At 43.2% G+C, this 13,952-nt stretch overlaps 1 protein-coding gene across 5 annotated transcripts in view; it reads left to right on the top strand.

The window, feature by feature from the left end:
- The window catches only part of PIP5K1B (phosphatidylinositol-4-phosphate 5-kinase type 1 beta), a 300,641-nt gene that overhangs the window by 275,266 nt on the left and 11,423 nt on the right, over positions 1-13,952 (top strand). For all 5 annotated transcript variants that reach the window (XM_025423372.3, XM_025423371.3, XM_025423373.3 and 2 more), the window contains one exon: positions 3,399-3,516. In XM_025423372.3, the coding sequence (XP_025279157.1) occupies positions 3,399-3,516 (118 nt within the window). The remainder of the gene's footprint in view (positions 1-3,398; positions 3,517-13,952) is intronic.

The following is a 13,952-nucleotide window of genomic DNA, read 5'->3' as shown; positions in this document are numbered from 1 at the left end:
TTATTAAGACATTTCACTTACTATAAAATTTCTCCATCTAAAGGAACAGTTTTGTGCCTTTAGTATATTCATAAAGTTGTATATTACTAGAAGCTAGTTTTAGAATGTTTTCAATATCCCAGAAATTCCACACCCAATAGCAGTCATTCCCCTATTCCCCCCCTCACCCCACCCTTGGCGACCACTCATCTGCCTCTCTCTAGATTTACCCCTGTTGTTGCACATATCAGTACTTCATTATTTCTTATTGCCAAGTAATATTCCATTGTGGGAATTATTTAATGTTCATCAACTGGTGGGCATTTGGGTTATTGACACTTTGGGACTATTCCAAAGAATGCGACTGGGAGCATTTGTATGCAAGTTTTGGTGTGGGCACCTGTCTTCCTTTTTCTCAAAGCTACATCCAGGAGTAGAATGGCTGGGTTGTGTGGTTTCCCGAAGCTGCTGCAACTTTCTCTACAGTCTCAGCAGCAGCGTGGGATGGCTTCAGTTTCTTTGCATCCTCTCCAGCTCTTGCTGTTGCCTGTCTTTATTATAGCCAGCTCAGTGGGTGTGAAGGGGTAGCTCACATAGTTTTTACTTGCGTTCTCCTCATGATTGATGTTTAGCATCTTTTCATACACTTATTGGCCATTTGTTCTTCTTTGGAGGAATGTCTGTTCAGATCCTTTACTTACTTTTTAACTGGGTGATTTGCCCTTTTATAATTATATGCAGGTTATATAAAGAACACTTATAAATAAGTCCCTATGAGCCTCATTTTCATCCCCCAACTGATGCTCAGATTATGCTAATATTCTATTTAGCTAATATGCTATATATTCTAATATGTGTGAAAACAGTACAAATAAAGTTTGATTTTATCAAATTTAACTAAGACTGAGGAAATCTGGTATTTCTGGTTTTCTGTAATCATAGTATTTTTTAGCTAAAATAATAAATGTACCTATTAAATCCCAAAGAATACCCTAAATTTTTTCTAAACTTTGCTGGCAGCTTACTCATAGTTACCAAAAGTAGAAGATTAATATTAAATTGAAAAATATCAATGGGTTTACTTCTAGGGGAGTGACTCTGGATACAATAGGATGGCAAAAAAAGGAAGATGACTTTAAGCTCTATTTTGCACTATTAAAAAATAAAAATGTATTAAGAAAAATTACTTCCAGGGTGCTGGCTGAGTCGAGCAGTACAGTATGCAACTCTTGATCTTGGGATCATGAATTCAAGCTCCACTTTGGGCAGAGAACTAACTTAAAGAAAAATCACTTCCAGAATATTCTGGGCTATATACCCTTAATCTTAAATATCACACCTGAAAACTCAAAAAGGGAGAAGCTTAGTTTTGAACTTCAAATAAATTCTATGATCGTAAAATAACCCAGAAGCCACTAGTTATTATTTAAAATTATATAAAAATAAAATAGGAACAAAAAAAAACAGGAATAAAAATCAGAGTCATACCACACCTATGTATTTCCTGACCACCTTGTTTCTAGCTCTGATGTTTAAGGAGATAAGTAATTCATCTTTCGTGGGTGACATTGTAGCAGTTGAAAAAGCAAAGGCCAATTAAAGCCCATCACATCATCATTACTTTTGACCCAGAAAAGAACTTGAGCAAGATCATTACCACACGGTGCTTCTCAGAGCAGCTTCCCTTGAAAGCGGATAGTTTACTAAACCAAGGAATCTGTAAAGGTTTACAGTATACATTCAGCAGCTCGACAGAGGCCACGCTCCCCTTGCTCTTTCAAGTCCATCAGAACAGATTGTGTCCCACACTGTGTAACCCTGCTTAGGGTTTTGAAAACTAAGAGGATTTTTTTTTTCTTTTCTGTGTCCAGAATGTAAGAGAAAGCCCATTAAGGCAGAGTACAGGGGCTCTGTACTCAGTACCCCTTCATTTCCATGTTCTCCCATAGACCCAGCCAAGAGGCCCCCAGGAGACTCCTCCCACCCCTTCTTCTTACTTGCCTAGTATTTTTGTAACTTTTTCATTATCTTTTATGATCAGGAAAAATACAAATGAACGTGATTTTTTAAGATTCATTCAATTCTGGTGATACTTTTTTTAATATTGAAAAGGTCAGGATTTCTATGTCACAGAGCTTCAACTAATGGGTTCATATGTACGGAAAGAGAGGTTTGTGTAGCCTAGGGAAGGGCAGTGGGTTACAGTGCCCTCACCAGTCTCCTGGGCAGCAACCAAACTCCAACAAGAAGCTCAGAGAATGGCTTCAGACCAGACTCCTCACAAGGGATGAGCTGGGCCCTGCAGGGGTGAGAGAGGGAGCAGTCTTCTACGCTCCTGCTCCCAGCCTTACCAGCTTGGCTCCACCTGGCTGATGGCCAGGACCCCTCTCACAGCTCTTGAGGCACCCATTCTTCCACCACTATTGGCAGATGTCACGTTCCTGCAAAACCTTCCCCTGGAAAATTTCCCAGGTTAAAGATATAACCTTGATTCCATTGGGGGGAAACCTGTGCATCCCTGAGCCCCTAGATGGATTCCTAATCTCAGTACTATCAGAATGGACCAATTACTTCAACAGTCGACACTGGTTCTTGTATTGTGACCAGACAAGGTGGTTTCCCCTCTTAAGGACTCTCGGGCACGACTGTCTACCTGCATTCCTTTGGTGGTGCTTGTCCTATTACCAAAATGACACCTAGGCTATCCTCACAAGCCCGTGATACGGTGCTCGGGGTCCACACAATTCCTTGTTACTCAGAGTGTAGGCCTTGATGCTTATTAACAAGGAGAACCAACAGGCTCTGTTGCAGATCAACTGCATCACATGTGGGGGTGTAGGGCCTAGGAAAGTGGGTTTTAACCAACCCTGTGAGGGATTCTGATGTGCATTTAGGTTTGAAAATCAAGGTTATAAGTGGACCTTTCATGCCAAAAAGGAAAAGAGAACAGTACAAAGAAAGAAATCAATACTGATCGGGCACAAGGTTATCTTTATAAACCAGCAGAGCCGGAGTACTCTAAGTGGAGAACCTAAGCAGCAGGAACAATCTATTCGAAGTCCAAGCTGGTCGGTGGGGCCTCTAGATTACAGCTGTCCACCCTCATGAGGCCGGGGACCCCACAAATCACTTCTTAGAAATACAAACAAGTAAAAAAAAAAAAAAAAGAAAGAAATACAAACAAGTGTCCCGTGCAGGGCAGTAAACAGAAAATAAACTGACCAAATTATTTAAACTCAAGGGAGCGTCTCTCCAGGTAGGACCGTATTGCCTTTGAATTCTGAAAATCATTTTTTTAAATCATTTTTTTTTATCCCAAAAAGCTTTCCCAGACTCCACCTCATTAGCCACAACTTTGGAGGGATCCACGGATTTTGCTCTGGAAGCCACATGCTCATTATCATTCTTTCTTTTTCCAGTAAAGGGTTACCTTCCAGTTCAACATTTACCTTGGAAGAGGGGACCATCTACTTGACTTCTGAGCCAAACGCTCTGGAAATGCAGGATGATAATGCCTCCGTGCTTGATGTCTATTTAGTAAGTACTTGTAATTTCTTCCCCTTCCCTTCTGGTTTACAGATGGATGCAGGCCACGGCTTACACAAGAACAGGTTCTGTGTAAACCCAGGCGTACTTGGGTTTTAAACAAAACAATGGCACTCCACCCCTTCTACCAACAGTGTGTCTTGTCACAAGCCATGCTTTCATGTAGTTCATATAGAACATTCCATGAGAGAATATGGAGGGTAAGAAGCTCAGTGACCCTATGTGATAAGACACCAGATCCCCGGATCACAAGGCAAGGTGTGGCTCCTCCATGTTAATGTTTTGACTCCACTGTATCCCCCTTGTGCGTGAATCTTCTTGAATCCTGCACTACTGCCTCGGTAAATTGGTAGCTGAGAGGTACAGAACAGGGCTGTGGTTTAGAACCTTCAGTCAGCACTAGAGAATCTTGGCCCTTCTCTGTCAGTTGTCACCAGCCAGCTGCATGACCCAGGCAAGAACCTGTGTTTCCTTATTTGCCAAAGGAGGGGAGTCATGCTTACCTCACCAGGCCACTTAGAGGATCAAGTGATCATGTCTGTGAACACCCTTTAGTGCCAACTTGTCAGCAGTGGCTTAAGTGAATTATTTGATGAGGTTTAGAAAAGTATGGTGGACTAAACTATAAAGAGAAGGGGTGATTTCCCTACAAAACACATCCCACACACATTCTCCACATCTCTGTATACCTGCACAAAATCACATAGAAGGGACAACATGTGGATTTCAAGTCTTCCACTCTTTCAAGTTTTGCTGAGCACATGTGTGCAAGCTCCATGTTGGGAAGCGGCTCCACTTGGTATGTGCCTTGAGCCACACACACCCACTCCCTCATTTTACACTTCTCCATATGCCCCAGCCTGGCCCTGTTTCCTCGAGTATACTCTGCAGCACCTCCGTCACCGAAAATGCTACTCATTATCCCAGAGCCCTCCAGTGTCTTCCCACTTCTCCCAGAGTAAGATCCAACGTCCTCAACGCCCTGCATGGTCTGATCTATTCCACCTCTCTGTCCTCCTTTCTCTGCCCCTGTCTACCAGTCATACTGGCCTTGGCATTCCTCCCATAACTAAGCATGTCTCTGCCTCAGGACCTTTGCTTTTGCCATTACTGTCCAAATGCACTTTCTTAGCTGTCCCAAGCTTGCTCCCTCACTTCCTTCAGTCTCAGCCCAAACATCTCAGATACACTTTCCATGACCTCTTATATAAAACAAAAGCCCCCTCTCCACAACAACCATTGTGGAAGGACTTTTTTTTTTTAAATAACCTCTGACTATCCTGGTTGTAGCACTAACAATTTTTTTTCCACTGGGCAACACTCCTCACACTGCCCCCACTTTTTAAAACAAGTCATGGTGTATTTTAAAATCCTTACAGACGAGTGGTTTCCTCTGTATCACCAAGATGATAGGGAAATAAATAGAAAAAAAAAAATACAGTAACTTCCTGGTCCCAGGTGAAGTGTGAGAACCAAGTGAAATCTATTTTCATGAGCTAAGAGTTCATGCTCCTTGTATGTATCTTTAAAAAGCCAGATTTGCACCAACCGGGGGCACGTGTTACTCCCAAGTGGAATAGGAGATCACGAGGTAGTTAAATGGCTCTGCTGAGGCCAGTCCTTTATCTGTTCCCCTTATTCCTTCCCTGGAAAGCTTGTCTCATTAGTCATTTTAATTGCTCCTCCTTGATGTTTTCAATTTCATTTACAAGAAAACTGCTTATGTGCTTTTACTACCGTCTAATTTTATTGTGCTTCTGTGTCTTTCTTGGACAATGAAAAGCAAAACTTTTGAGAAAAAGGTTAATGCTTGCCTCCAGAAGCCATAGGGAAAAGCTGCAGTGTTAACTGTTGGTGGTGGAGAGCACTTGAGCACCAGTTAGAAATGAAGGCATCTGGGAGTTTAGAACTCAAGGGAGTAGTAGTGATGGTCACCCCGCTGCTGGCTCATCCCCTTGCCCTCCCAGCACAGGGCTGGTTGTGCTTCAGAAGCCTGGGAGGCCAAGCAGCAGAGATGGTAACAAGGCAGTAGAAATTCTCACCAAGCTTGGAGAAAAGCTGATCTGATCTAATCTTATTTTGTAGCTACTCACGATAAGCTATTTAACATTTTTCAGTGCTTCCTACAAGCCTGGAAATGTCCTAAATACTTTGTCTTAAGCCATTTAATCCCCCACAACCCGCTATGAAGCAGACGGAGCTCCATTTTACAGAAAAGAAATGGAAGCACATGGAGATTATCAACTCGCCCCGAGTTATGCAATGAGTAGCTGATCAGAGCTGGGATTCAGACCAGTGGAGCCTAGCCCCAAGCCCACTCTTAATTACTGAGCTGCACTGCCCTGATGAGGAATTACACTGCCTTTGCAATACAGAAATTAGACTCCGAGAAGTCCAATGAGTGGCCCAAAAATCAGATAAGAGAACATGCAAAGAAAATACAGAGAAAAAAAGAAGAAAAAAAAAAAAAGAAAATACAGAGAAAAGGATACAGAGACAAATTTGGGTGAATAAACATGAGTTCTTTTCACATTTCAATACGGAATGTGAAAATTCAAGAATGCTGTAAGGGGAACAGTTTGGAGCACAGGATTTTGAACAGTAATAAACGGCCCAACTGAGCACATACCACGTGCCACCAGCCACTGTCCTGGGGCTTTTCTGACACAAGCAGCTCCAGGAAGGTAGGTGTTCTGTTGGTCTCCATTCACACACATAAGGAAACAGAAGCTCCCTTCCAGTTCTCAGAGCTGATAAATGGCAGCTGGAAATTCAAATCCAGCTCCATTGCTCTTCTCCCTAAACCCAACCCATGAAGGAAGCACCCGTCCCCATGGATTTGGCACTGGTTATACATACAGGTCTGCCAACCACGTTGCTGGAATCCTGTTCCTTATGAAGGTGAGAGATAGACCCGACAAGAAAGAGGGAGGACAGTGTTTGTAAGGCTCTAGTTCTTGATATTCTAGTACAACAGTTCTTAAATCTTTTGATGCTGGTACCTCTTCAAAAGTATTGAGGATCCCACAGAGTCTGTGTATGTAGGTTACAGTTATCAATTATTTATTTTAGAAATTAGAAATTTTAATATTTACTCAATTCAATATCATTAATTCATTCAAAATAATTAAAATAAATTTCTATCAAAGTATTTTCCTGACAAAAGGAAATTGAGAAGAGGAGCATTATTTTATATCTTTAAAGTCCCTAGTATCTGGCTTAACAGAAGGCACTTGTTTCCACGTTAGTCTGTTGTGATTTAGTCTGTTGTGATAGGGCACTCCTTGTACTAACACTGTATGCCCAAGAGAGGCCAGGGGAATGAAAAGACATCTTCATCATATCAACGAAGACTTGACAGATCCTCAGAAATGGTCTCCCTTCCACTTGTTCTAGTGCTTTAACTTAGCCCCCTTCTCCTGCTGAACAAAATGGGACATAAGTTAATTACACAGAAATAGGCACAGGGGTTCTGTGGAGATCTCTGCCTCTCATTAACCACTGACCTTAAATTGATCACCCATTCAAGGCCTCTCTTTTCTCATCTGTAAAATAGATCATTAAATCACCTCTAAGACCCCTTCCAGTTCTGGCCTGCTGTGGCTTACTCTAAATTATAAAGACTTACAGTAAGAAAGTTTTACCAGAGTAACTAGAGTTGTTTTCCCAAATTTTGCTGCGTCATCACATCCTCTGTCCTAAACCTTCACGGTATTTAAACTTAAATTTTTTGGCAATACATCTAGAAAGTTCTGCACCATGAATTTGTAATTCCAGGATGTGTTTTCACGCTGGAGATTTTTATTTTGTATGTTGCACACTCCTCCAGTTCTGAAAGGATATGGCTCATTGCCCTTTCTTCACTATTTCCATTTGCCTCTACACTGAAAGACTGAATGGGAAAACCTTGGCTCACCTTCCTCTGGACCTAAATAGAATCTTCTTTAGGGATGCCTGGGTGGCTCAGTTGGTTAAGCATCTGTCTTTGGCTGAGGTCATGATCTCAGGGTCCTGGGATTGAGCCCCATATCGGGCTCCTTGCTCAGTGGGGAGTCTGCTTCTCCCTCTGCCTGTCACCCTTCTTGCGTGCTCTTTCTCACTCTCTAATAAATAAAATATTTAAAAACAACAACAAAATCCTCACATGAAGGGCAATCAGAGGCTTCTGTGGGAACATTATGTTCAGAGTTGTAACCAGACATAGTCTGGTTTCTCTTGTAATGTTTCTTCTCCTTTAAGATACAGTATTTCTCTATCAGTAGATATAAGTCTCATCCCCCAGTGCTGTTATTTGTATACTAACATATAATACTGCCTCTATCCCTTTAAAAATATAGAGGATTTAAACCAAATAATGTATGCACACCAGATAACATCTATTTCGTTTTCAGGATCCACCCACATTATGTGTGTATCAATTAGGCTGGCTGTCCTGCTTTCTGCCATGATTTGACATGAAATCGAAAGCATAGTTTACCTTAAAAGGCAGCTAACTGTTCCATCACCCTGACTAAAGAAAGCACTGGGTTTGGGTTCCGTGTTCCTAGCTATCACCCTGCACTGCTCTGAAAAGGCCATTCACCTTCACTCCGGAGCCTTTCAAGATGATTCATTTGCCCATACTCCATTCGAGGGGCGGTGTTTCTGAAGATTATTTTTATCCAGTGACCAGACATGTGTTTTGAATTTGGAGTTGATGGCACAGATTGGGGTATTTAAAAGAATACAAGAGAGATGAGCAGGCTCTATTGAGCCTTCATAACACAGTCTGCATAATAGAGCTAGATTCCACTTTGTGAACAATCTCAGATAGTCTATGGCACTGAAGCTGTCACTGTCACTACTATCCTACTTGCTAAGGCAGCTCTGCCTGACATAGAATGCAATTTTGTATTAAGGGCAAGAGGAGCCACTACCAAAATGCAGCTGAGAAATGTTATGGGGATGACTAGTTGGGAACAGATGGGTAAGTAGGGGATAATGGGATCGCTTGTCTCATAACACAGAAGTTTGAAAGGTGGCTGCCACCAACAATGACTTCCTTTTACTCTCAAGTTTATATACTCTCTTCTTTTTTACACTTTCCCTATTAACGCCTCTCACTAATAGGTACTTTCATCCAGATAGGTGTCTCTGCAAGACAGCTGTTGGAGTACAAAAATAGCTGTGGGCAAAGAAGAAACAGTTAAGCCACTCCTTAAGCCATGCCTGTATTGGAGATTAATGCTTTGATGTGTAGCTGGTGGACCGCTTGATTATTTAATGTGTCTTTAGGGTGGCTAATATTCTTTGATCACAGGACGAAGGGTGGCAGAGAAGTGAAAATGATTGAATTAACAGCTTATCATGGCATTATGTAGGAGAAAAGCCTGAGAAAAAAAGAAGAAAAACACTTTAAATTAGGTCATGGGGGTCTTAGAAAACCCACCGGAACTTTCTGCCAGGAGAAACTGCATTTGTGGATTTGACTCTAGTGGCATAGAGCTTAAAGACTTGTATGCAGAGTATCCGGGTTCTTTAATCACTCCTATTTGAGCCAGATTGGCTGCTGGTGGGGCTGCTGATTTGAAACAGGGGCAATTCTGTTGCTTCTCAGCAGAGAGCCAAAGAGGCTGCTTGGGTTGTGGTAGATTTTAGTGTGAGCGGAGGAGGAGAAGGAGGAGGAAAAGCAAGCCACTGTCTTTGGCTTGTAAGGCAACCAGAATGTGGTTTCCTTCTGCCACAGGACCACATTGGTAAGAAATGGAGAGATTTCAGCAGAGCAAAATAGGACCCTTTGTTTATCTCCAGAAATGCTTGGCCCTTTTAAGTCACTGACCACTGTCCTAAGACATGTGGATGGGTGGGAAAAATGGATCCCAGCACCTGGACCCACGGCACCAACAAAGGATTCCCATACCACAGGCTTTCAAATTGAGAAGGCAACCCATCTGCGATAGGAGGTCACCCATAGGATTTTTTTTTTCCAATGGTGTTAAAGTACTGTTTAAGGATTAGCTAAGGGAATTGGAGCTAGGCCTACTGGCCTCTCCATTAAATTAGCACAGAATTAGCAATTGAGTGACAGCAGGACTAGAGTAGCAGATTTTTTTTTTTTTTTCTGTTGGGTCCTAGCTTTATAGCAACTCTTGGCCTCACAGTCTTCAAGGTCAGCTCTGCAGGTGAGCTTGCCTGAGGCTCCTACTGCATGATGGGGGGTGGGGACGGCATCCTTTCTCCACCTTTGCCCCCTAGCCCTGGCTTCCCACCACCTCCCTTCTCCCTCCAGAATCTCCCTATCTCTTCTCTCAGCTCTCAGTTTGCATATTCTTTGTCACCGGGAGCCAATATTTACTAGTCTCCTGAGCCTTTCCAACTCTTGGGAAAAGAGCGTCTGAGGAACTACAGTCTCTAAAGACGTGACCTTGGAGGCCACCAGGCACTGAGCCTGCAGGAAACAGATCGTAAATTCAGCATGAGCTGCATTAGGAGCAAATGGGAAGTTTAAAGAAAGCGAGTTTAAATCCTACCCATGGACGTTGGTTAACAGGGCTGTCTTCAGCCATACTATTGCCTCTTGTGGGATCTGAGAAGGAATAGGAAAATATGGTAGGTTGTAAGTACTAGACACTTGATAAAAAAAAATAAAATAACCCCTCCCCCCCCCGAGTGTGGTGGATGGTATGAGGAGGACACAGGAGTGGAGATCTCAGATGCTTGGCTTCCTTTGCTTTTTCTCTACCTGCCTTAGTGTCCTAGGGCTGCCCTAAAGCCAAGTCCCCGGATCTAGGTGGCTGAAACGGAAATGTATTGTGTCACAGTTGTGGAGGCCAGAAGTCCAGGATTCAGGCGAGGCAGGGCCATGCCCCATCTGAAAGCACTGGGAGGGAATCCTTCCTTTCTGCGTCCAGCTTCTGGTGGCTGTGTGTTCCTTGGCATTCTTTGACTTGCAGCACTGACCTCTGCCTGTGTCTTCACGTGGCCCTCTCCTCTGTGCCTCTGTGTGTCCTCCCTTCTTGTGTGATGGGAAGCAGAGCTAAGGTGAACCCCAGGAGGCTCCTGCTGCAAGCACTTGCATGAACTGGGTTTTTGACGGTGTTCCTGCTTTCAGCGAACGCTACTGCCACCTACTGGCAGAAAGGCACCGCTGCCGACAGGGGAGAAGTCCTTGAACTGAGACCAAGTTAGGAGCGAGTGCCCTTCAGTGGACTGTTTCCACTCCATGGACTGTATCATGCTCTGAATGCTGTGCGTGCACATGCGGCAGGGCCACATCCTTCAGGTGTCAAGGGCAGCTCCCTCGGCCAGGCCCGGCACCTGCCACCTTTCAAGTCGGACCGGAGGCGCTCGTTACAAGCAGGTGCAAAAATGCAGGTGCTTGTCTTTGCCGGGACTCGACCATTCCCTCCTCAACTGTCAAGGCCAATCCTACTTGAGCCTCTTTGAAAGGCCCCTTGGCAGTTTGGGGATTCCACATAGAAAATGCTCTTTTTACTGTTTGAGTGGCAACCTTAAAGTATCAACAACTACGAGGTGGACAAATACTTTTCTTCACTTTGAATCTTTGACAGATCATCCCTTAATGGCCTCTCAACTCCTAGGTGGCTGTACATTGGCAAGTAACCCCCAGTAAGGAATATGATTAAGTATTTTTAAAATTAAATAGAGATTTTTAACTTAAAAAAAAAAACAACCACTTTCTAAATCCCAGTAATGGCTACTATATTAGTTACCTAGGCCGTCACAACAAAGTACCACCAGCTAGGTGGCTTAAACCGTGGAAATGTATTGCCTCACAGTTCTGGAGGCCAGAAGTCAAAGATCAAGGTGTTGGCAGGGTGGGTTCTTTCTGAGGGCCAGGGGGAAGGAGGTGTTCCAGGCCCCTCACCTTGGCTCATAGATGGCTGTCCTCTTCCTGTGTCTTCACATGGGCTTTTCCCCGTGTATGTCCAGATTGCTTTTTTGGCAAAGGCATCAATAATATTGGATCAGGGCTTACTTTAACCTAATTATCTCTGTAAACACCCTACCTCCAAAAGTGTCACATTCTAGGGTCATGGGGATTAGGACTTCAACATAGCAGTTTTGGAGAGATGCAATTCAACCCATAATGCCTTCACTGTCTTTTTTGTAAAGAAAAATGGTACCAAGAGAAGTGCTGAGACAGAAAGTCTCTGGGGGTATAGTTTTTATTTCCTACCCTCAGGAACAAACCAGGGCCTCTAGCCTCTCTGCTTTCCTTCTACCTAGGTAGAAAAGAATCCAGGGGTATCATCCAAAGGCAGTGCTCTTTTTCAAATGGAGATATTATTCCCACCCCCAGCATTTTCCAACTGAGGCATAAGCAGGGGTCAGAGTCGATTTTGGGTTTACAATCAGCAGAAGTCACTCACTGACTGGAAAGTCCACTGTAGAATTGTCAGCCCGTGTACATCATGGATGCCCTCGGGCTTCTCTTGGGCTTTTGGAAAACAAATTAAGACAGCAGGGAACTGTGTTAAAACATCACTGCTGCACTAATAGTTTAAAAAAATGAGAGGCCGTAATCTTTAATTCATTCCCATGAGACACCCACAGTGCCAGCTTTGTTCATGAGTCTCTTCTCACCAGGATTGGCATATCTCTTTTCATTGTATAGTTTACAAATTCAAGGTTGGTGGCAACTCTGCATTGATCTGGTCCTTTGGCACCATTTTTCCAACAGCATTTGCTCACTCTGTGTCTGTGTGTCACTTTCTGGTTAATTTTTACAACATTTCAGACTTCATTTTGTTTTAGTGATCTCTGGTAGTTTGGGGAGCTACAAGCCACACACGTAAGACAGCCAACTCACCAAACCTGTGTTCTGATTGCCCCACTGTGCAGCTGTTTCCCCATCTCTCTCCTCAGGCCTCCCTATTCCCTGGCACACAACACTATTGAAATTAGGCCGATCAGTAACCCTAGAGTGGCCTCTAAGTGTTCAAGAGAAAGGAAGAGTCCTGTGTCTCTCACTTTAAATCAAAAGCTAGAAAGGATTAAGCTTAATGATGAAGTGTTTTGGAAATAGAGATGGACCAAAAGCTAGAACTCTGCACCCAACAGTTAACCAAGTTGTGAATGCAGAGGAAAAGCTCTTGAAGAAAGATGAAAGTCTTTCTCCAGTGAATACATAAATGATAAAATGAAACAGCCTTATTGCTGCTCATAGGAAGAACGTTCTAGTGGTCTGGATAGAAGACCAAGCCAGCCATAACAGTCCTTTAAGCCAAACCTAATCCAAAGCAAGGCCTTAACTCTCCTCAAATCGGTGAAGTCTGAGAGGTAAGGAAGCTGCCAAAGAAAAGTCTGAAGCTGGGACACCTGGGTGGCTCAGCGGTTAAACACCTGCCTTCAGCCCAGGGCATGATCCTGGAGACCTGGGATCGAGGCCCACATCAGGCTCCCTGCATGGAGCCTGCTTCTCTCTGTGTGTCTCTGCCTCTCTCTGTCTCTCATGAATAAATGAATAAAATTTAAAAAAAAAAAAAGTCTGAAGCTAGTAGGAGTTGGTTAGTGAGGTTTACTGTCTCCGTGACATTAAAGTGCAAGGTGAAACAGCAAGTGCTAATGGAGGAGCTGCAACAAGTTATCCAGAAGATCTAGTTGAGGTTAATGAAGGCGGCTACACAAAACAACAGATTATCACTGTAGACAAAACAGCCTTATATCCGAAGAAGATACCATCTAGGACTTACCTAGCTGAAGAAGTCAGTCTTGCCTTGAAAGCTTCAAAGGACAGGCTGACCCTCTTATTAGGGGCTAATGTGACTTAAATTGAAGCTGGTGCTCTAAAAATCCTAGAGCCCCTAAGAATTAGCCAGTCCTTCCTCCTCATGTGCTCTACAGATGGAACAAAACCTAGATGACAGCACATCTGCTTCCAGTGTGGTTTACTGAGTATGTCAAGCCCACTGTTGAGACCTACTGCTCAGAAAACAATATTCCTTTCAAAATAGTAATGCTCACTGACAATGCACCCAGTCACCCAACGGCTCTGATGGAGATATACAAGGACATTAATGTTTTCATGTCTGCTAACAAAATATCCATTCTGGATCCCATGGATCAAGGAGTCATGTTGACTTTCAAGTCTTAAGAAATACATTTCTTAAGGCTATAGCTGCCATACATAGTGATTCCTCTGATGGATCCGGGCAGAGTAAGTTGAAAATGTTCTAGAAACAATTTACTCTCCTAAATGCCATAAAGAACATTCATGATTCATGGAAAGAGGTCAAAATATCAACATGAATAGGCATTTGGAAGAAATGGATTCCAATCCTTATGGATGACTTTGAGAGATTCAAGACTTCAGTGGAGGATGTAATTGCAGATGTGGTGGGAAGAGCAAGAAATCTAGAAGTAGAGCCTGAAGATGGGACCAAATTGCTGCAATCTCATAACCTGAGCAGATGAAGCGTTGTTTC

Source organism: Canis lupus, chromosome 1 (assembly GCF_003254725.2).
Source record: "Canis lupus dingo isolate Sandy chromosome 1, ASM325472v2, whole genome shotgun sequence".
Taxonomy (NCBI): domain Eukaryota; kingdom Metazoa; phylum Chordata; class Mammalia; order Carnivora; family Canidae; genus Canis; species Canis lupus.
This window is presented reverse-complemented; position numbering and strand designations above follow the sequence as displayed.